Source organism: Mobula hypostoma, chromosome 4 (genome assembly GCF_963921235.1).
Source record: "Mobula hypostoma chromosome 4, sMobHyp1.1, whole genome shotgun sequence".
Classification (NCBI taxonomy): Eukaryota; Metazoa; Chordata; class Chondrichthyes; order Myliobatiformes; family Myliobatidae; genus Mobula; species Mobula hypostoma.
Window position 1 is genome coordinate 25,943,533 of NC_086100.1, and position 22,831 is coordinate 25,966,363.

Genomic DNA, 22,831 nt, shown 5'->3' on the forward strand with positions numbered 1-22,831 from the left:
TGGTGTTAATGTATTTATGACAGACATCCCACCCTGCAAAAACTCATTTTAGGGAGGTAGCACCATCAATTTGCGGGAGACTTCCGGGAGAGGTGGGATGTCTGCGATAGAGTAGCTCCTCAGCCGCCAGCCAGCTAGTTTAAATAACGTTAGCTATGCTAATGAACGGATGACACCTGTTAAACTCACCTCAACATGTCTTTTACAGTCTTAACCCACCATAGTCAATAGAAAAGTCGCTGTTGCAAACAGTGCAGCGAGCAACACTGTCGTTATTTTTGACCCCTATTAGGCAGGGGTACACTTTAGTGTAGTCTGGGGTGACGTACGTTTTATATTGTTTTTGGAACACTCTGCCATGGTGCGCGCGCTCTCTCTCTCGTCGCTCACGTTCTCTCAAGCGCTCTCGCTTGCTTTCTCTTTCGTTCTCTCTCTCTCTCTCGCGCGCGCGCGCTCTCGTGGTCGCTCTCGCGTTCTCGCTTGCTCTCGCTCTCTCTCTCGCGCGCGCTCTCTCTCTCTCCCGTGGTCGCTCTCGCGCTCTCACTTGCTTTCTCTCGCTCGCTCTCAAAAAAATTCGTTTCCGTGATATTGTATATAATTTGCGGGCATCAGGGAGCCGCTATGAATATGCGGGAGACTCACGGAAGTTCCGGGAGAGGTGGGATGTCTGTTATGATCATAAGCTTTTTAACTTGTGGAATTGTGAAGCTGCTTTAAAAATTTTGAATATTTCTCAGAGACACGATAACTAAAAGCCGTGACACCTATTTCATGCTCCCCAGGGGGGAAAATGCAAAAGCTTTAGTTCACCACCATTTGCAGACTTTGCCAGCTGCTCTACCTGGTGTTGATCTGGATATTACAGTAGCCATCTGTTTGCCGTCAAATAAAATCTAACTTACATATAAATATTTCACAAATAGTGGGGTAAATTATGTAGCTTATCTAAAATTATTGATTAAAAGCATACACGTTGAAAATATGCACAAAATCATTTAATGTGGCTTTCTTGTACCAATGCACAAACATTTATGATCTCAATATTAAAATACTTCAGGATACACTATTTCATTTGGAGACTTCTTCAGTCTCCAGTTTAGAGCAACCAGCATATGACTGACCAATGGAAAAGCATTGAGGTTTGAGATCAAGACCAACAGCTTGTAGTGATTGTACAAACATACTTGTGCCAACCTTATGCTCATAGCAAAACGTTAACAAGGCGGTTACTGAGTTGAACAGGGACTTGCAGTCACTTGACTTTTACAAGGTAGATTAGATGGGAAAATTGACATCCAAGTGAAGAAGACATTTTCCCCAGTAGTATTACCAGTCATTATTGTAGCCTCAGTTAACTATATTTATTTTGACATGATTTTGTGCCATTGCATAATATTGGTGAATCTAAATTCTTTAGTATGATTGAAGCACTTTTTTTTGGTTCAAGATTGCGATGACAAAACAGCTGCTGAAAGTTTAAAAGTTCAGTAGGAGCAAGTGCAGCCTCAGCGATGTCTGTCATCCTGTCAATAGACGTGCACTATACAGGTTCAAAAGAAGGTCTTCATTCATTGCCCATACTGCATTTTTACCCCTCTTTTGGTGCTTTCACGCAACCATTGATCGTCGAAAAGGTGTTAAATGACATCTGCCATACTGGAGTGTATTTCAATTAAATCACTAACACAAGTTTCTGCAAATGCTGGAAATTCAGAGCAACACACACAATGTTAGAGGAACTCAGCAGGTCAGACAGCATCTATGAACAGACCCATTTTGGACCGAGACCCTTCGTTATAATCAGAAAGAAAGAGGGTAGAAACCAGAATAAGAATGTGGGAAGAGGAAGGAGTACAAACTGACAGGTGATGTGTGAAACCAGGTGAGAGGGAGTGTTGGGGTGGATGAACTGAGAAGCTGGGAGGTGATAGGCAGAAGATGTAACACCGATTTCTCTAACTTCTGGTAATTTCTCCCCCCTCCCCTTCTCTTTTTCTCCATTACCCATTCTGGCTTCCTTCTCACCCCTTCGCTTCTCCTCACCTGCCCATCTCCTCCCTCTGGTGTTTTTCCTCATCCCTCCATCCTACTGGTCCACTCTCCTCTCCTATTAAATTCCTCCTTTAACCCTTAACCTTTTCCACTTGATGTTGGAGATTTCCCTAGTGATTACCATGACCCTGATTTTATCTTTTGGACTTCCATTAGGTCTGGTGCTTCAACGAAAGTGTAGCTTGCTGCGAGTCAATTTATTCTTTTATCAAGAAGTATTTTGGATTAAGTCAAGTGATGGGCTGCGGTATGCAGAGAATATTATGATTATGAATGAGTTTTTCTTCAGTTTGACTATTGCCTGTTGCTTTTCAAACAGATAAAGATGCTGTATCCCAAACCAGGATGGGTTGAAGTTGACCCTGAAACAATGTTTGAACAATTTGTTGCTGTTGTGAAAGAAGCAGTGGAAGGTAAGGGAGAAGGTTGAGGTCAGTTGTAAAGATCTCTGCCATAATTACTCTGCTTTTAATTTTACTTTGCAATATGTATTTAATATTTCAGCAATATTTGAATAATATTGTAAATGTATTAACACAACAAAGTCTGCGGATGCTGGAAATCCAAAGCAACATACACAAATGCTGGAGGAACCCAGCAGATCAGGCCGCATCTACAGTCCACGTTTCTGGCCGAGACCCTTCTTCAAGACTGGAAAGGAAGGGGGAAGACACCAGAATAAAAAAAACATGGAGTGAGGCTAAAGAGCAACACTCACAACATGCTGGAGGAACTCAGCAGGCCGGGCAGCATCCGTGGAAACGATCGGTCGACGTTTCGGGCCGGATCCCTTCGTCAGGACTGAAGAGGGAAGGGGCAGAGGCCCTATAAAGAAGGTGGGGGGAGGATGGGAAGGAGAAGGCTGGTAGGTTCCAGGTGAAAAACCAGTAAGGGGAAAGATGAAGGGGTTGGGGAGGGGAAGCAGGGAGGTGATAGGCAGGAAAGGTGAAGAAGGAATAGGGGAAACACAATGGGTAGTAGAAGGAGGTGGAACCATGAGGGAGGTGATAGGCAGCTGGGGGAGGGGTCAGAGTGAAATAGGGATAGGGGAAGGGAGGGGGTGGGAGTTACCGTAAGTTGGAGTTTCTATGTTCATACCAAGGGGCTGGAGACTACCCAGACGGTATATGAGGTGTGGATAGCTAGGAGGTGATAACTGAAGCCAAGTGGGTGGGGAAAGTAAAGGGCTGGGGAGGAAGGAATCTGAGAGGAGAGTGGACCATAGGAGAAATTGAAGGAGGTTGGGCACCAGGAGGTGCTGATAGACAGGTGAGAAGAGGTAAGAAACCAGAGTGGGGAATAGAATGGGGGGGGGGATTTTTTTTTTAACTGGAAGAAGAAATTGGTATTCATGCCATCAGGTTGGAGGCTACCCAGACAGAAATCAAGGTGATGCTCCTCCACCCTGATGATGGCCTCATTGCGCCACCACGTCATATGTGAACGCCTTACTAAAGAAAAACTAAGTAGGCAAGTTTTCCCAGATCCCGAGTTTTTCTTTCGATTAGTTTCTGAAGTTACAAAACTTATCACTATCCCTTGAATGTAGTTAACCCTCTAGGCTTTGTGGCTTGCTAGCCTGTAGTAAAGAGGAAGATTAGAAGATTTTAGCTTTCTCACATGTACATCGGAACATACAGTGAAGTACTTTGCGTTAAATCAAGTCAACGTGGTTTGTGCTGGGCAGCCACAATTGGTGCCGCAGTAAAGGACAATTCAACTCATTTGTATTGCTTGGATCAAGTCATGCAAAGACTACACTGAGTGAAAGTGACGCATTTCCTCCTCTGGCAGATATTTGTGACTCATCGGTTTCAGAATAATGGTAATTCCATGGCCACTGTTCCTGGCATTGGGTTTTTATTCCAGTTATTGCTGCTGCTTGAGGTTAAATTCAAATTGATGTCATACTGTAGAATACTAGGCAAGTATTCTCAACACCAACCCACACTTTCCGGGAGGAGGCTTCCATTTATTCTGCCAGTTGTATCTGGTCAGTGGCCTCTTGGCCGGACCAAGGCCAGGAGCTCACTGTGCAGATGAACTTTGGATATGGTCCCTTGTTCAATTCCCTCATGTAGCCTGCTGCACTCTGAGATCGACCTGCAAAGCATTACTCACAACCTCATTTGCATATTCCGAACTGGAATCCCTGCTTTGTCTTCTCAGCCCCAGTGCTGACCCCAGCATGTTTTCATAGGAGGCGACGCTGAATGAAAAGATTTTACTTTGATAAAGTTGGCAAACTGTTTTATGTTTTCTTTTAAAGACTGGTATTTCAATATTGCTCTTAAATTTTACATTCCAAGCAATTAAAACATTAAACAATCAATAGAAATTGGAAATGGTGAAATTTAATCTTTTTGAATAAAAGAGGTTCCTTCAGATGATTAGATACAGGAACGTGGATCCTAAAGTGGGTCTTCATGACCTGGGCTCAGAGAGACATGTTCTGTAGCCTCATGTCTATGCGTTGAGCCTTATTGAGCTCTGCCATTGGCCTCATGGTGGAGATGTTAGATGTTTATCAGCCCCCAGTAATACAATCCCAATCCAATTTGGATGAGGATTGTTGGTTCTAATAAGCAATCAGTCCTCACTGACTCACAGTTAAAAGGTTTGGAAAATAGTTGCCACAGAGTTTTATACAGCCTTTGGTGTTAAGCGGTTGTAGCTCGTAAAACCTGTATGAAATGAATATTAGTTGGGTAATTTCATACAGAACTTTACCCTAGGTGAAGATCTTAACTTGCAAATAAATACGATTCCCAGAAGCACTTTAAAAAAAAAAACAAAATTAATGGTTGCTGAGATTTATTGGATTTTCCTTTGAATGCACTAAGCCTTTTATTTTTTCCTTCTGCTACTGGAATTGGAAATGAGGGAGATTTAATAAGACTGAGGAATTTATACTGAGTAATAATTATAGAAACATTATTACTACCAAATGTCATTATATTCTTAATTATAGATTAATTGGAGAACAATTCCATAAGCAAAGATCCAAAAGCAATTGGCTATGTTAAAAACACAAACACGAGGAAATCTGCAGATGCTGGAATTTCAAGCAACACACATCAAAGTTGCTGGTGAACACAGCAGGCCAGGCAGCATCTCTAGGAAGAGGTACAGTTGACGTTTCAGGCCGAGACCCTTCGTCAGGACTAACTGAAGGAAGAGTTGGTAAGAGATTTGAAAGTGGGAGGGGGAGGGGGAGATCCAAAGTGATAGGAGAAGACAGGAGGGGGAGAGATGGAGCCAAGAGCTGGACAGGTGTTTGGCAAAAGGGATGTGAGAGGATCATGGGACAGGAGGCCCAGGGAGAAAGAAAGGCGGGGGGGGGAAGCCCAGAGGATGGGCAAGGGGTATAGTGAGAGCGACAGAGGGAGGAAAAAGGAGAGAGAGGAAAAAAATTAATAATAATAATAAATAAATAACAGATGGGGTACGAAGGGGAGGTGGGGCATTAACGGAAGTTAAAGAAGTCAATGTTCATGCCATCAGGTTGGAGGCTACCCAGACGGAATATAAAGTGTTGTTCCTCCAACCTGAGTGTGGCCTCATCTTGACAGTAGAGGAGGCCGTGGATAGACATAGAATGGGAATGGGGCGTGGAATTAAAACGTGTGGCCACTGGGAGATCCTGCTTTCCCTGGCAGACAGAGCCAGCCTCCCCTCTCCCCCCTCTGATCCTAGCTCTCAAGACTCCAGCCTTGAACTCCAGGCTGGGTCTTCACGTGCTGCTATTGTGACTCCCGTCTCCCCTTACCCCACCACTACTCTGCAAGCCCGTCTCCCTCAAATTCCATCATCTACTCCTGGGCCCTCGGAGGCTCCACCTTCCTCTCACCCCAACTCTCCCCTCTCCACTGACACCACCAGCCTTCCTCCCCTCCCCCCTCTGATCCCACTTCACATTTGTGCCGGGTCTTTACCATCCCCTCCGACCTTCAACTCTCTGAGGCAGAGCACTCTGTCCCCCTCGCCCACATCTTTGTCCCCCTTCGCCCACACCTTAGCGAGTTCCGCGTTCGCCATGACACTGAACTCTTCTTCCGCCTGCTCCGTCTTCAAGCCTACTTTGGCAAGGACTCTCCCACCCTCACCGATGACCCCTTTTCCCGCCTTCAACCCACCTCCTCTTCATGGACACGCTGCTCTGGTCTTCTGCCTGCTCTGGATCTCTTTATTGCTAACTGCCGACGGGACATCAACCGTCTCGACTTCACCACACCTTGTTCCAATTCCAACCTTGCTCCTTCCGAACGCTCTGCTCTCCACTCCTTCCACACTAATCCTAGCCTTACTATAAAACCCAGCGATAAGGGGGGTGCTGTTGTAGTCTGGCGTACTGACCTCCACCTTGCCAAGGCACAGCGACAACTCGCGGATATCTTCTCTTATTTACCCCTCGATCATGACCCCACCAAGGAGCAGCAGGCCATTGTCTCCCACACCATCACCGACTTTATCCGCTCAGGGGATCTCCCATCCACTGCTACCAACCTTATAGTTCCCACATCCCGCACTTCCCGTTTCTACCTCCTACCCAAGATCCACAAACCTGCCTGTCCTGGTAGACCTATTGTCTCAGCTTGCTCCTGCCCCACTGAACTCATTTCTGCATACCTCGACAGTGTTTTATTCCCCCTTGTTCAATCCCTTCCTACCTATGTTCGTGACACTTCTCACACTCTGAATTTTTTCGATGATTTTAAGTTCCCTGGCCCCCACCGCTTTATTTTCACCATGGATGTCCAGTCCCTATATACTTCCATCCCCCATCAGGAAGGTCTCAAAGCTCTATGCTTCGTTTTGGATTCCAGACCTAACCAGTTCCCCTCTACCACCACTCTGCTCCATCTAGCGGAATTAGTCCTTACTCTTAATAATTTCTCTTCCTCCAAACTATGGGTCCCAGCTATGCCTGCCTTTTTGTTGGCTTTGTGGAACAATCCATGTTCCAAGCCTATACTGGTATCTGTCCCCCACTTTTCCTTTGCTACATCGACGACTGCATTGGCGCTGCTTCCTGCACACATGCTGAACTCGTTGACTTTATTAACTTTGCCTCCAACTTTCACCCTGCCCTCAAGTTTACCTGGTCCATTTATGACACCTCCCTCCCCTTTCTTGATCTTTCTGTCTCTATCTCTGGAGACAGCTTATCTACTGATGTCTACTATAAGCCTACGAACTCTCACAGTTACCGGGACTATTCCTCTTCCCATCCTGTCTCCTGTAAAAATGCCATCCCCTTCTCGCAATTCCTCTGTCTCCACCGCATCTGCTCTCAGGATGAGGCTTTTCATTCCAGGACGAAGGAGATGTCCTCCTCTTTTAAAGAAAGGGGCTTCCCTTCCTCCACCATCAACTCTGCTGTCAAATGCATCTCTCCCATTTCACGCACATCTGCTCTCACCCCATCCTCGCACCACCCCACTAGATATAGGACTCCTCTTGTCCTCACCTACCACCCCACCAGCCTCTGGGTCCAACATATAATTCTCCGTAACTTCTGCCACCTCCAACGGGGTCCCACCACCAAGCACATCTTTCCCTCTTCCCCACCCCCCCCCCGGTTTTCCGCAGGGATCGCTCCCTATGCGACTCCCTTGTCCATTCGTCCCCCCATCCCTTACCACCAATCTCCCTCCCGGCACTTATCCTTGTAAGCGGAACAAGTGTTACACATGCCCTTACACTTCCTCCCTCACCACCATTCAGGGCCCCAGACAGTCCTTCCAGGTGAGGCGACACTTCACCTGTGAGTCGGCTGGGGTGATATACTGTGTCCAGTGCTCCCAATGTGGCCTTCTATATATTGGCGAGACCCAACGCAGACTGGGAGATCGTTTCGCTGAACACCTACGCTCTGTCCGCCAGAGAAAGCAGGATCTCCCAGTGGCCACATATTTTAATTCCATGTCCCATTCCCATTCTGATATGTCTATCCACGGCCTCCTCTACTGTCAAGATGAAGCCTCACTCAGGTTGGAGGAACAACACTTTATATTCCGTCTGGGTAGCCTCCAACCTGATGGCATGAACATTGACTTCTCTAACCTCCGTTAATGCCCCACCTCCCTTTCATACCCCATCCATTATTTATTTATATACACGCATTCTTTTTCTCTCTCTGTCCCGCTCACTATACCTCTTGCCCATCCTCTGGGCTCCCCCCCCCCTTTCTTTCTCCCTAGGCCTCCTGTCCCATGATCCTTTCATATCCCTTTTTCCAATCATCTTTCCAGCTCTTAGCTCCATCCCTCCCCCTCCTGTCTTCTCCTGTCATTTCGGATCTCCCTCCCCCTCCCCCTTTCAAATCTCTTACTAGCTCTTCCTTCAGTTAGTCCTGACGAAGGGTCTCAGCCCGAAACGTTGACTGTACCTCTTGCTATAGATGCTGCCTGGCGTACTGCGTTCACCAGCATTTTTTATGTGTGTTGCTGGCTATATTAGATCACAGAAGATTTTGCAAATCAGTGAGCCTTTTTGATCATTTTCCCTTTCATTTTTCTTCAGCTACACCATCTCTTCATAGAAGAAACGGCAAATAGTTCAAAATTCTCATTCTTTACTGATGACATCCTAAGAATGCCTTTTTTAATCTTTTGTATTCATGACATCTTGACTGAATTTCGTTCAGAATGTGAAACACTGTTAACTTCATTGAAGACAAGCGAAAATCTACAGATGCTGGAAATCCAAGCAACACACACAAAATATCGGAGGAGCTCAGCAGGCCAGACAGCATCTATGGAAAAGAAGTACAGTCGATGTTTCAGGCCGAGACCCTTCGACAGGATTGGAGAAAGGGTCTCGGCCTGAAACGTTGACTGTACTTTTTTTCCATCGATGCTGCCTGGCCTGCTGAGTTCCTCTAGCATTTTGTGTGTTGTTTAACTTAATTGATTTTGTTTTGCGGATTGGGTGTATTTGAAGTTTAAGTACTGAAATATTATTGAAAAAACCCTGTTTATCCAAATTGTACTCCTACCTGAAAGCCAAATTGATTCCTACGTGACAGTCTAGCAGCGTTGGTAAGTTAATATACTAAGTACCATTAGAAGTAGGAGGTGGGCAATAAATCCTGCTATCGTTTTTTGCCAAGAATAATCTAGATTTTTTTTTAGAAGTAATTTTAATGTTTGTGTTGCTTGGTGTATAACTGCTTCAAGTCAAGTTGCAAGTCAAATAAATTTCCCTCACCATTCAGTCAGGTTATCTCAGGTTAACCCAGCCCTGAATAAAGGACTTGAAATCGCACTCTCTGATGTTATGAGGAAAATACACGAAACAGCTCTGGTTACTTTAATATTCATTAATTCATCCACAAGATGTGGACCTTACTAGTCTGGCCAACATTTATTGATCTGGAATTGAATATTAGGGAGAGAATCATCTTTTAAAGGGTTATGGCTCAGCATTTTTATATAAAGGCGATAACTGTCCAGTGTAATTTCAAAGGTGAAATGGATTTGTTGGTCTTCTGGTATACATAATATTTTTAATCGTTATCACTTCCTCATTACAGTATTGTGTTTTTTTTTAACAAGTTGTGGAAACCAGTTGACCCTCAGCAGGTCTGGAAGACTCACAATCAGAATCAGGTTTACTATCCATGATGTGTCAAGAAAATTGCTGTGTGGCGGCAGTACAGTGCAGTACCGAAATACCACTATAAGTTACAACAATTATATAAACAATAAAGTGCAAAAAGAGCAAGATAGTGAGGTCGTGTTCATGGTATCATCGATCGCTCAGAAATCTGGTAGTGGAGAGGAAGAAGCTGTGCGTAAAATGTTGACAGTGGGGATCTTCAGGCTCCCGGACCACCTTCCTGATGTGGCAAGGAGAGGCGGGCATGTCCAGGGTGATGGGGATCCTTCATGTTGGTTGCTGCCTTCCTGAGGCACCGCCGTTTGGAGATGTCCTCAGTGGTGGGGAAGCTGGTGGCTATGATAGAGTCTACAACCCTCTGCTGCTGTGTTTCCAACTTGTGCATTTCAATCAGAATCAGGTTTAATATCACTGGCATATGTCGCAAAATTTGGTGTTTTGCGGCAGCAGTATATTGCAATACATAATTATAAAAAATTATAAATGACAATAGGAAATGTAGTTTAAAAATTAAATGTAAAAAGAGAGCAAAAGAGAAAAAAAAATACTGAGGTAGTGTACCCTCATGGGTTCATTGTCCATTCTGAAATCTGATGGCGAAGGAGAAGGAGCCATTCTGAAATGTTCAGTGTGTGTCTTCAAACTTCTGTGCCTTGATAGTAGCAATGAGAATAGGGCATGTCCTGAGTGATGGGGTCTTCAATGTTGGATGCTAACCCTCTTTGTTTGAGAGCCTGATGGTTGACTGTTGACAATTGTTCTTGAACTTGGTGGTGTGAGCCCTGAGGCACCTGTACCTCCTACCTGATGCCAGCAGCAAGAAAAGAGCATGGCCTGGGTGGTGAGGATCTTTGATAGATGCCGCTTTTCAACGGCAATGTTTCATGTAGATGTGCTCAATGGTTGGGAGGGTTTTACCCGTGATGTACTGGGCCAAATCCACTACTTTTTGCAGGATTTTCTGCTCAAAGGCATTGGTGTTCCCACACCAGGCTGTAATGCAACCAGTCAGTGCGCTTTGCACCACGCCTCTATAGAAGTTTACCATGATTTTCGATGACATGCCAAACCGCCGCAGTCTCCTAAGGAAGTAGAGGCGTTGTGATGCTTTCTTTGCAACAATATTTATATGAAAGGTCCAGGAGATAGTGACACCCAGGAGTTTTCTGGTAATGAATCTAATCCAACATTTTTTAAATGCCCCAGACCCCTGCCATTAACCAAGGGGTTCACGGACCTCGGTTTGGGAACTCCTGATTTAGGCCAAAGTTGCTGACGTGATATGATATTTCACAGGAACAGTATTTCAGAACTGACCATTACTCTGAAAGCATTTTCACGTCCAAAGCTTAAAGGCATGGAGTTCTCCCCACTGAAGAGCAACATTCAGTTGAGCTTTAAATCAAAATGTCAGTCATATCACAGCTTGCAATACTAGTGATTCTTTCTTTGTGTTTTTTAGCTTCACAATTACATATGAAGCAGATGGTAGCCCTTGGCATTTCAACGCAGAGAGCAACGTTTGTTACTTGGGACAAGTAAGTGATGATAACATACCACCTCAAAGTTTTAAAAAAGCCTTTGGTCTACTTGCAGACTTGGAGTTGCAATCTTGTTGCAGTTCATTGACCTATTGACCTATAGTAATGGTCGTAGAACGAAGGGAGGAAAAGATTTGAGCCGCCCCTGCTTCTAAATTTTTTATTTCTCTACAGTTTTCAGTTATCTTAACAAATCCTAAATCCCTCAACCTTATGGAGTCCCTCGAGAAGTGTGATTACTTTGCCTCGTAGTGCTTTATAAATTCTCCCATGGCCGAATCCTAAACGATATCTTTAGTTTTCACTTTCGCAGGGTTTAAAAGTAAAACATCTGGAAAGGGTTAGATTTTGAGATGCATCTGCAAAAAGAGGCTGTTTGAAAAATGAATGACATGCGAAGCTGTTGAAAAAAATCAAAATAAGTTGTATCTTTAAAATAACATGATTCAAATTTGATTGTTTGAGTGACCGCGACATTTAAAGTGTGGTTTACAGCAGAGCTGATTTGAGTGGTGTCTGCTGAATGTCAGTGGAATATATTGGATTTGTTTACCCAATAGGATTATGTAACAGCTATTGGGAATAGATTGGCTGGCTGTGGCTAAACAGCATGACAGTTCTACCAGCTATGCAATGACCATTGCCAGCATTTCTACGAATTTTCTAAACTAGAAGCTGCTTCTGTTTGGCAGGTTAACTTTGTCTTTTATAATTTAACCGTTGGTGTCAGGGCACGCCAATAAGTAACCACATTTTGCCGTTCCTTCAGACCGTGAATGATCTATGCCAAGACTGGGTTAACTCCCCCTCGCCGAACAATACAAAATCCTTAACTCTGCCTTGGAGATTTTAAATGTCCAACTATCCTTTTTGTTTTGAAGGAAGAAAGTTTCATACTTCTGTGTTTTGCATGAAGAAATCTTTACTTTCTAAATGGCCTAGCACTAAATTTAAGCTTGTGCTCCATATTTGTGATTCGCTTCCTCGAAGAAATGGTTCCTCTCTGTGGAATCCAATGTTTACTTAAATATCCTAGGTTCTTCTTCACTCACTGTGATGTATGCCAGGTTTTTGCAGCTTGTCTTTATGCTCTCCCAGTTCCTTACAGCTTTGTAGCAGGTACTGTATACAGCTGGGTTCTCCCAGGTGAATACGCCTCTGAGAGTTTAAAATCACACGGCATATATGTGCCTCCTTATCGGAGAATCAAAACATTTAAAATTGTTTCCCTTTGCAAATTCCTTTTGGCCTGTAGTGACTGCTACATCAGCAGACTAGGATAAGGGAATATCCAGTTAATATGCATTCCAGGGAACTGGTTTTGAGGGGAATGTTAACCATAGCACAGCCTAACTTCAAATTGCACCATGCAATTTTTGATGTTTTGTTTTACAGGCAGTCAGATCTGTGGCTGATTTTTCAAGGACATTCTTACTGAGAAAGCAGCTAAACTTCAGTAATGGGATTATCCATATACATTATTTGCCTAAATTACACAATGATATTTGAATTAAATGTGGCAACTAAGTTGAAGAAATATGCAGATCTGGGTATCTTCTTGTTTAGTCATCACTATTTCTAATGGAGGATGTGGAGCATATACTGAAATTTACACATCTCTAACAGTAAACATTTTGGATGTTCTTTTCAGCCTGTAAATTAATAGAATACATTTATTCTGTTGTGCATACCTTGCCTGAATTTAGAGCATGAGGTAATTGCCCATGTACCTTGTCTACGTTTCAGATGGAATTAGTGCTTCCTACAGTATTTCAGATTTGCGGGAGTGCTGAAGCTTCCAGTCCTGCAGAAGCGAGACTGGGCCATGGTATTAGTTTGCAGGACTTCAGGATAAAGCAGTCACCAAGTTTATTTAAAGAAAAGTTGGTCTACATTAGGATGAAGTTTGGGAGGGAGAAACTACGTTCAGAAAAGCCAAACGTTTCTGATTAGTGTTACAGGGATTAGTTTCTGATAGACTAGTGTTATCTATTTAAATCATCACCATCGTCATGTGCCATGTATGATGTGGGTGATCATGGCAGTCTTTCTGTTATTAATACTTCCTTCACGCTGTTGTTCTTAATATTTTCTCTACCTATGACCATGATTTTTCATGGCAAATTTTTCCACGGAAGTGGTTTTTCATTGCTGCCTTCTGGGCAGTGTCTTTACAAGATGGGTGACCCCAGCCATTATCAATACTCTTCAGAGATTATCTACCTGTGTCGTCAGTGGTCACATAACCAGGACTTGTGATATGCACTAATTGCTCGTATGACTATTTACTACCTACTCCCATGGCTTCTCGTGACCCTGATCGGGGTGCTAAGCAGGTGCTAGGATAACCTTGCCCAAGAGTATCCTATAGGCTAGTGGAGGGAAGGAATGTCTTTCACCTCCTGGGGTACAGATGAATCTCCACCCCATCACCCATCTGTTTAACTCTATATATTTATTCATAAGACAGAATATTATAATCAGCGAAGTTGCTTTTGCTGGATTTCTGATTAAACTGGCTATATGTGATCAAAACGTGGAAAGCAATTGCTCTTAATTGCTTGTGCATATTTGGGTGATGAGGCTTGGATGAGGAGTGTTGTTTGTTGTACCAAATTTGCTTAACAGTCTGTCTTCAGTGTTAAAACGCACAAACTGATACCCAATGTAGCTCTGCACTGCTGAATACTCTTTTTCCGTTGTACCAAATACCATAAGATATACAGTAGGTGCAGAATTCAGCCATTCAGCCCATCGATTCGTCCTGCTGATTATCTCCAGAATTTTCTGTTATTGTTAAACTTCTGAAATATATCTACAATCTATGTTGCAATATCTGATCAAAAAGTTCAAAGTAAATTTATTATCAAAGTACATATATGTCCCAAATACAACCCTGAGATTCAGTTTCTTGTGGGTATTCGTAGTAAATACAAGAAACACAATAGAATCGGTGAAAGACCACACCCAACAGGGTGGACATTTATTTATGCACTTGCAGCTTAGATTAAAAAAGGGAAAGGTGAGCTCTATTTGTCACATATACATTGAAACATAGCGAAATACATCATTTGCATCAATGACCATCACAGTACAAGATGTGCTTGGAGCAGCTCACAAGTGTTGCCATGCTCCCAGCACCAAACTAACCCAAACCCCAGCCATGTGGCACCAAACTAACCTAAACCCCAACCGTGTGGCACCAAAATAACCCAAACCCCAACCATGTGGCACCAAAATAACCCAAACTAACCCAAACCCCAACCATGTGGCACCAAAATAACCCAAACCCCAACCATGTGGCACCAAACTAACCTAAACCCCAACCGTGTGGCACCAAAATAACCCAAACTAACCCAAACCCCAACCATGTGGCACCAAAATAACCCAAACTAACCCAAACCTCAACCATGTGGCACCAAACTAACCCAAACCCCAACCGTGTGGCACCAAAATAACCCAAACTAACCCAAACCCCAACCGTGTGGCACCTAAATAACCCAAACCCCAACCGTGTGGCACCAAAATAACCCAAACTAACCCAAACCCCAACCGTGTGGCACCAAAATAACCCAAACTAACCCAAACCTCAACCAAGTGGCACCAAAATAACCCAAACTAACCCAAACCCCAACTATGTGGCACCAAAATAACCCAAACTAACCCAAACCTCAACCAAGTGGCACCAAAATAACCCAAACTAACCCAAACTCCAACCATGTGGCACCAAAATAACCCAAACCTCAACCATGTGACACCAAAATAACCCAAACCCCAACCGTGTGGCACCAAAATAACCAAACTAACCCAAACCCCAACCACGTGGCACCTAAATAACCCAAACCCCAACCGTGTGGCACCAAAAAACTAACCCAAACCTCAACCAAGTGGCACCAAAATAACCCAAACTAACCCAAACCCCAACTATGTGGCACCAAAATAACCCAAACTAACCCAAACCTCAACCAAGTGGCACCAAAATAACCCAAACTAACCCAAACCCCAACCATGTGGCACCAAAATAACCCAAACTAACCCAAACCCCAACCGTGTGGCACCAAAATAACCCAAACTAACCCAAACCTCAACCATGTGGCACCAAAATAACCCAAACTAACCCAAACCTCAACCGTGTGGCACCAAAATAACCCAGACCCCAACCGTGTGGCACCAAAATAACCCAAACCCCAACCGTGTGGCACCAAAATAACCCAAACTAACCCAAACCCCAACCATGTGGCACCAAAATAACCCAAACTAACCCAAACCCCAACCGTGTGGCACCTAAATAACCCAAACCCCAACCGTGTGGCACCAAAATAACCCAAGCTAACCCAAACCTCAACCAAGTGGCACCAAAATAACCCAAACTAACCCAAACCTCAACCAAGTGGCACTAAAATAACCCAAAATAACCCAAACTAACCCAAACACCAACCATCTGGCACCAAGATGACCCAAACTAACCCAGCCATGTGGCTTTGGAATGTGAGGGGGAACCAGAGCAGCCAGAAGAAACCCATGCAGTCACAAAGAGAACATACAAACTCCTTACAGCTGTGCATTGTATCACCCTGCACTACGTGCATCTGCTCTTTTAAGTTTTCAGAGATGTAATTGCAATGATGTTCCTATGTTCTGTGTCTGTGTTGCAGGAGAACTGGGAAACCGTTTCATAACTTCATTTGCTGGCAGGACCTTCGAGCAGTTAACCTTGTCAAATCGTGGAATGGCTCAATGCTACTTTGGGTAATGTAGACAAATGATGATCTTTGGGAATTGCTTACAAGAGAAAACCTGCAGATGCTGGAAATCCAAGCAACACGTGCAAAATGCTGAGAGAATTCAGCAGGCAAGGCAGTATGTATGGAAAAGAGTACAGTCGATGTTTCAGGCCGTTTCAGTCCCACCAAAGGGTCTTGGCCCGAAACGCCGACTGAACGACTGGCGTCCTGTCACGCTGACCTCAATAATAAGCAAATGCTTTGAGAGGCTGGTCAAGAATTACATCTGCAGCTTGTTACCACCCACAGTGGACCCCCTACAATTCACCTACCGACACAGCCGATCGACAGATCACGCAATCGCCACTGCTCTACATACCGTCCTTACACATCTGGAGAAGAAGGATGATTATGTGAGAATGCTGTTTTTAGACTACAGTTCAGCACTCAACACCATAGTTCCATCCGGGCTCGACAAGAAGCTCAGAGACCTTGACCTTGACCCTGCCTTGTGCAGCTGGATCCTGGACTTCCTGTCAGATCACCAGCAGGTTGTAAGAGTGGGCTTCCTCACCTCCACCCCTCTGACTCTCAATATAGGAGCCCCTCAGGGCTGTGTACTGAGTCCCCTCCTTTACTCCTGTATACCCATGACTGTATCACCACCCACAACTCCAATCTGCTAATTAAATTTGCCGACAGCACTACATTGATTGGCCTAATCTCAAACAATAGTGAGGTGGCCTACAGGGAAGAAGTCATCTCTCTGACACAGTGGTATCAAGAAAACAACCTCTCCCTCAATGTCGCATAAACAAAGGAGCTGGTTGTGGATTACGGGAGGAATGGAGACGGGCTAACCCCCATTGACATCAATGGATCTGGGGTTGAGAGGGTAAACGGCTTCAAGTTCCTCAGCATCCAGATCGCCACAAACCTCACGTGGTCCGTACATACCAGCTGTGTGGTGAAAAAAGTACAACAGCGCCTCTTTCACCTCAGATGGTATGGACCCCCAAATCCTAAGAACTTTCTACAGGGGCACAATTGAGAGCATCCTGACTGGCTGCATCACTGCCTGGTATGGGAACTGTACCTCCCTTAATCGCAGGACTCTTCAGAGAGTGGTGCAGACAGCCCAGCACATCTGTAGTTGTGAACTTTCCATTATTCAGGACACTTACAAGGACGGGTGTGTAAAAAGGGCCCGTAGGATCATTGGGGACCCAAGCCATCCCAACCACAATGTATTCCAGCTGCTACCATCCAGGAAGCGGTACCACAGCATAAGAACCAGGACGAACAGGCCCAGGACAGCTTCTTCCACCAGGCCATCAGACTGATGAACTCGCGCTGACTTGAGTATACCCTATATTACATTGATCTATTTATTATAAATTACTATGTTTGCAGTGTGGTGCATGGCCAAGTGGTTAAGGCGTCGGTCCAGTGATCTGAAGGTCGCTAGTTCGAGCCTCAGCTGAGGCAGCGAGTTGTGTCCTTGAGCAAGGCACTTAACCACACATTGCTCTGCGATGACACCGGTGCCAAGCTGTATCGGCCCTAGTGCCCTTCCCTTGGACAACATCGGTGGCGTGGAGAGGGGAGACTTGCAGCATGGGCAACTGCCGGTCTTCCATACAACCTTGCCCAGGCCTCAGTCAACATCAAAAATCGATGGACAGCAAAAGAAGAAGCAGAGAGACTATGATTGCACATTTAGGTGGAGATGTAACATAAAGATTTTTAACTCATGTATGTGAAGGATGTAAGAAATAAAGTCAATTCAATTCAATACTCTTTTCCATTGATGCTGCCTGACCTGAGTTCCCCCAGCATTTTGATTTTGTGTGTGTGGTTTGGGAATTCCTTGATGAGTTTGCGATATTTATACAGCTGTATTAGATTCTGAAATTTGCTTTGAGTTGGGTCAGTTTTATTCTCTTTGCATAATTTTCGCAGGATGTAATTTTGAAGCTGTTTTGTATTCAAATCTAAAACTTATTGCAAAGCTCTAATAACTTAAGATTCAAATTGATGTCTGGAAGATGTAGGAAGCAATAACTTTAAGTTGATTTGTTTTTGAGCTGTGCTCATAACCTCTACAGTAGTAATTCATTGTTTGTTCATTAAGTACTGTGCCGTATGACATGGGCGGTCATGGTCTTTCTAAGACCATGATTGTTCTTGGCAAATTTTTCTGCAGAAGTGGTTTGCCATTGCCGCCTTCTGGGCAGTGTCTTTACAAGGTGGGTGACCTGAGCCATTAGAACATAGAGCATAAAATAGTACAGCACATGAACAGGCCACTCAGCCCACAGTGATGTGCTGAACCAGCTGAACAAATCAAAACCACCCAAATACTAATCCCTCCTACCTACACCGTTTTCATATCTCTCCGTCTTCCTTGCATGCATGTGCCTATATAAACGTCTCTAATCTATTTGCCTCGACCACCATACCAGGCATCCACGACTCCTGAGTAAAAACCTCCCCTTTGAACCTACCCCCTCTCACCTTCAAAGCATGCCCCATGGTATTGGAGATTCCAACCCTGGGAAACAGATGCTCTCCGTCCACCCTGTCTGTGCCTCTCATAATCTTGCAAACCTCTACCAGATCTTCCCTCTGCCTCTGGCGCTCCAGAGAGAATAACCCAAGATTATCCAGCCTCTCATCATAGCACACACCCTCTAAACCAAGCAGCATCCTGGTAAACCCCTTCTGCACCCTCTCCAAAGCCTCAACATCCCTTCTATAGTGGGCAACCAGAACTGTATGTCGTAATCTAGATGTGGCCCAACCAGAGTTTAATAAAGTTGCAACATAACCTCTTGACTTTTGAACTCTGGCTCAACTAATAAAAGCAAGCATTGCACAAGCTGCCTTAACCACCTTTTAACCTGTGTAAATGCTTTTCAGGAGCTATGACCTTGGGTCCCAAGCTCTCTCTGCTTGGCAAAACTGTTAGGATCTCGCCCTTAACAGTGTACTGTTTTCTGGAATTTGCCCAACAAAGGTGCAGCATCTCACATTTGTCTGCTCTAAACTCGCCATCTGCCATTTCTCTGCCCATATCTGCAACTGATCTATATCACACTGTATTCTTTGCCAGTCTTCTACACTATCCACGACTCCACCAATCTTGGTATCATCCCCAAACTTACTAACCTACCACCTACATTTTCATCCAGGTTATTTGTATACATCACAATTAGCAGAGGTCCCAGCGGAACACCAATTACAGACCTCCAGCTCAAATAAGTGCCTTCAGTCACTACCGTCTATCTTCTATTATTAATACTTTTTAGAGATTGTCAGTGGTTGCATAGACAGTAGGTGCAGGAGTAGGCCATTCGGCCCTTCGAGCCAGCACTGCCATTCACTGTGATCATGGCTGATCATCCACAATTAGTACCCCGTTCCTGGTTTCTCCCCATATCCCTTGACTCCGCTATCTTTAAGAGCTCTATCTAACTCTTTCTTGAAAGCATCCAGAGAATTGGCCTCCACTGCCTGCTGAGGCAGAGCATTCCACAGATCCACAACCTTCTGTGTGAAAAAGTTTTTCCTCAACTCCATTCTAAATGGCCTACCTCTTATTCTTAAACTGTGGCCTCTGGTTCTGGACTCCCCCAACATCGGGAACATGTCCTCTAGCGTGTCCAATCCCTTAATAATCTTATATGTTTCAATCAGATCCCCTCTCATCCTTCTAAATTCCAGTGTAAATTCCATAACTAGGACTTCTGATATGCACCATCTGCCACATGCTCCCATGGCTTCACAGGACCCTGATTGGGCTAACCTGGTGCTACACTTTGCCCAAGGGTGACATGCAGGCTAGCAGAGGAAAGGTCGCCTTACATCTCCTGTGGTAGAGATGTATCTTCACCACACTACCCTGAAATTCTTAAGCCTTGTAATTCCTCACTTGAGTAGCAGTCAGGGACTTGCCGGATTATTTGATCATGAACCAATACCTGGCAGCTCATTCGGAACTCAGCCAGGGCTGCCAAACGCGGGGATTCAAAGGGTGCAGGGCAGGTCAGACCAGAAGCATCATCCATTCCTTGGCCTCTGGAGAAGCAGGTTGGCACAACTTTTGTTTTTAGCTTCTTTACTCTATCAGTTTTCCTTAAAACTTGTGTGTTGCAGTCAAAGTCAGAGCCTCTATTAACCAAGCTGCAACTAAGATCAGACCCATGGTGGCACCTGGTGCACTTCCTTCATGGAGCTCGATAGTTTTAACCCTGACGCACGTTTTGTCATCATGGCGTGCTAACTAGGCAGCGCTGAATTATTGCTGCCCTGTGGCTTCTGATAAACTGTTGGCTTTGCTACCATGGTCTTTCCCTCATGGCCTGCCCTGCCCTCTGGCAACTGGGAGACAAGCAGTGGGAACTAAAGACTTGTCTGTGGACTACCTTGGTGGCCTGCTGACTGCTCTCTGATGACCAGTTCAGCCTAAAAGGTCTAAAATTATTTGTTTTTAAAGGATAAATTTACTTGAAACCCCATGAACAACTATTAATTAAAATACATTGAAATAAAGAATATGAACATAAAGATAGGCTTTAGGATAGACAAAGGAGAGCTGTTGGATGTTTTTTTTAAAACTTGGATTTTAGAAGGCCTTTGATAAGCTGCCACGCCTGAGGCTGCTTAACAAGATAAGAGCTGGTGACTAGTGGTGTGCCACAAGGGTCAGTGTTAGGACCACTTCTTTTCACATAATATGTCAATGATTTGTTGAAGGAATTGATAGCTTTGAGGCCAAGTCTGCAGATGATACAAAGATAGCTGGAGGGACGGGCGGTGTTGAGGAAGTAGGCAGTCTGCAAAAGGACTTCGACATATTGAGAGATGGGCAAAGAAGTAACAGATGGAATATAGGGTAGGGAAGTACACCGTGATGCACTTTCATAGAAGGAATAAAGGTGTGAACTGTTTTCTATATGGGGAGAAAATTCAAAAATCAGTGGTGCTGAGGCTTTACAAGACAATGATCAGACAGTTCTTGGAGTATTGTGAGCATTTTTGGTCCCCTTATGTAAGAAAAGGTGTGCTGACTTTGGAGAGGGTTAGGAGGAGGTTCGCAAGAATGATTATGGGAATGAAAGGGTTAACATATGAGTGTTTGATGGCTCTGGGCCTGTACTCACTGGAGTTTAAAAGGATGAGTTGTGATTTCATTGAAACCTACTGAGTATTGAAAGGCAAACAACAGGAATTCTGCAGATGCTGGAAATTCAAGCAGCACACATCAAAGTTGCTGGTGAACGCAGCAGGCCAGGCAGCATCTCTAGGAAGAGGTTCAGTCGACGTTTCAGGCCGAGACCCTTTGTCAGGACTCACTGTCCTGACGAAGGGTCTCGGCCTGAGATGTCGACTGTACCTCTTCCTAGAGATGCTGCCTGGAATATTGAAAGGCTTGGATAGAGAGGATGTTTTCTATAGTGGGTAAGTCTAGGACCAGAAAGCAGAGCCTCAGAATAGAGGGACATCCATTTAGAACAGATATTAGGTATTTCTTTAGCCAGAGGTTAGTCAATCTGTGCAATTCATTGCCACAGATGGCTGTGGAGGCCAAGTCATTGGATATATTTAAAGAGAAGGCTGATAGGTTCTTGAATAGTAAGGGTGTCAAAAGCTCGGGGAGAAGGCAGGAGAATGGGGTTGAGACAGATAATAAATCATGATGGAATGGTGGAGCAGAAGATAGTATGGTATCATGGTCAAAGAAGAGCAAAAGGCATTGTTGGGTTAAGTTGGTGGGTAAAGCAGCACCTGTAGAGGAAAATGGTTGGTTGACGTACTGCGTTGGGACCCTCCATCTGGACTGGGTCAGTTTTTTTTGCTCCAGGTTTTAGCATCTGCAGACTTTTGTGTCTCCATTGAATATTACTTAAAAGACTGATTTTTTTTTTTTTAGGTTGGCATCTCTGATCTTGATGACTCAGCTGTTGATGTACAAAGCTAAAGTGCCTGATTATGTACTGTCTCCAGCCTTTAGCTCAGCTACGTAGAGTGCCATGACCCAATGATCAATCTAGGATCGGAGCAAGAGGCCAGGCATTGCCACGCCAGTGCTTTTCTTACTCACACACTGCAATGCAGAGGTGTCGGAGCCTGTAACCTGCTGCAGGCCAGGGGTGCTTTGTGAACCTACTGGCTCACTTCAGTACGCTTCAGTCTGTTGTCCTCGAGATGGGTTCCTGGCTTCATCTTGTTTATGAACTGTAAGCAGTGCCATTTCCTGACTGGATAATCAGAAGGAAGGAAGTGAGATCGGTAAAGAGGTCCCACCCTTGTGCTTTCTTTAAACCAACTCGGAACCTGAAAAAAGACCCTTCATAGTGGAGAATCTGAGAGGATAACAAACGATAACACAATTATCAAAATAAAAGTAGAATGAAGTTTCAGGACTTCCATTAATGCGAAAACTACGTTGTTCTATAGTTTCCTAAAAATGTATCCATTTAGAGAATAACACACATCAAAGTTGCTGGTGAACGCAGCAGGCCAGGCAGCATCTCTAGGAAGAGGGACAGTCGATGTTTCGGGCTGAGACCCTTCGTCAGGACTAACTGAAGGAAGAGCTAGTAAGAGATTTGAAAGTGGGAGGGGGAGGGGGCGATCCAAAATGATAGGAGAAGACAGGAGGGGGAGGGATGGAGCCAAGAGCTGGACAGGTGATAGGCAAAAGGGATATGAGAGGATCATGGGACAGGAGGTCCGGGAAGAAAGACAAGGAGGGGGAATTTAAAGAATAGCTCTAAGTAATAATAAAGATATCCAAGGCATTCTCAGGTTTGTTTTAAAAATAGAAACAAAAACTGTGTCTTCCCTACACCAGTCTGCCATTATCTAGGTACATTAGCTGGGGAG

General features: G+C 44.4%; 1 protein-coding gene across 1 annotated transcript in view; it reads left to right on the forward strand.

The window, feature by feature from the left end:
• gk5 (glycerol kinase 5) overlaps window positions 1-22,831 on the forward strand; it is a 92,025-nt gene that overhangs the window by 31,668 nt on the left and 37,526 nt on the right. The window contains exons 2-4 of the mRNA XM_063045424.1: window positions 2,372-2,465; window positions 11,138-11,213; window positions 15,872-15,965. Coding sequence (XP_062901494.1) covers window positions 2,372-2,465; window positions 11,138-11,213; window positions 15,872-15,965 — 264 coding nt within the window. The remainder of the gene's footprint in view (window positions 1-2,371; window positions 2,466-11,137; window positions 11,214-15,871; window positions 15,966-22,831) is intronic.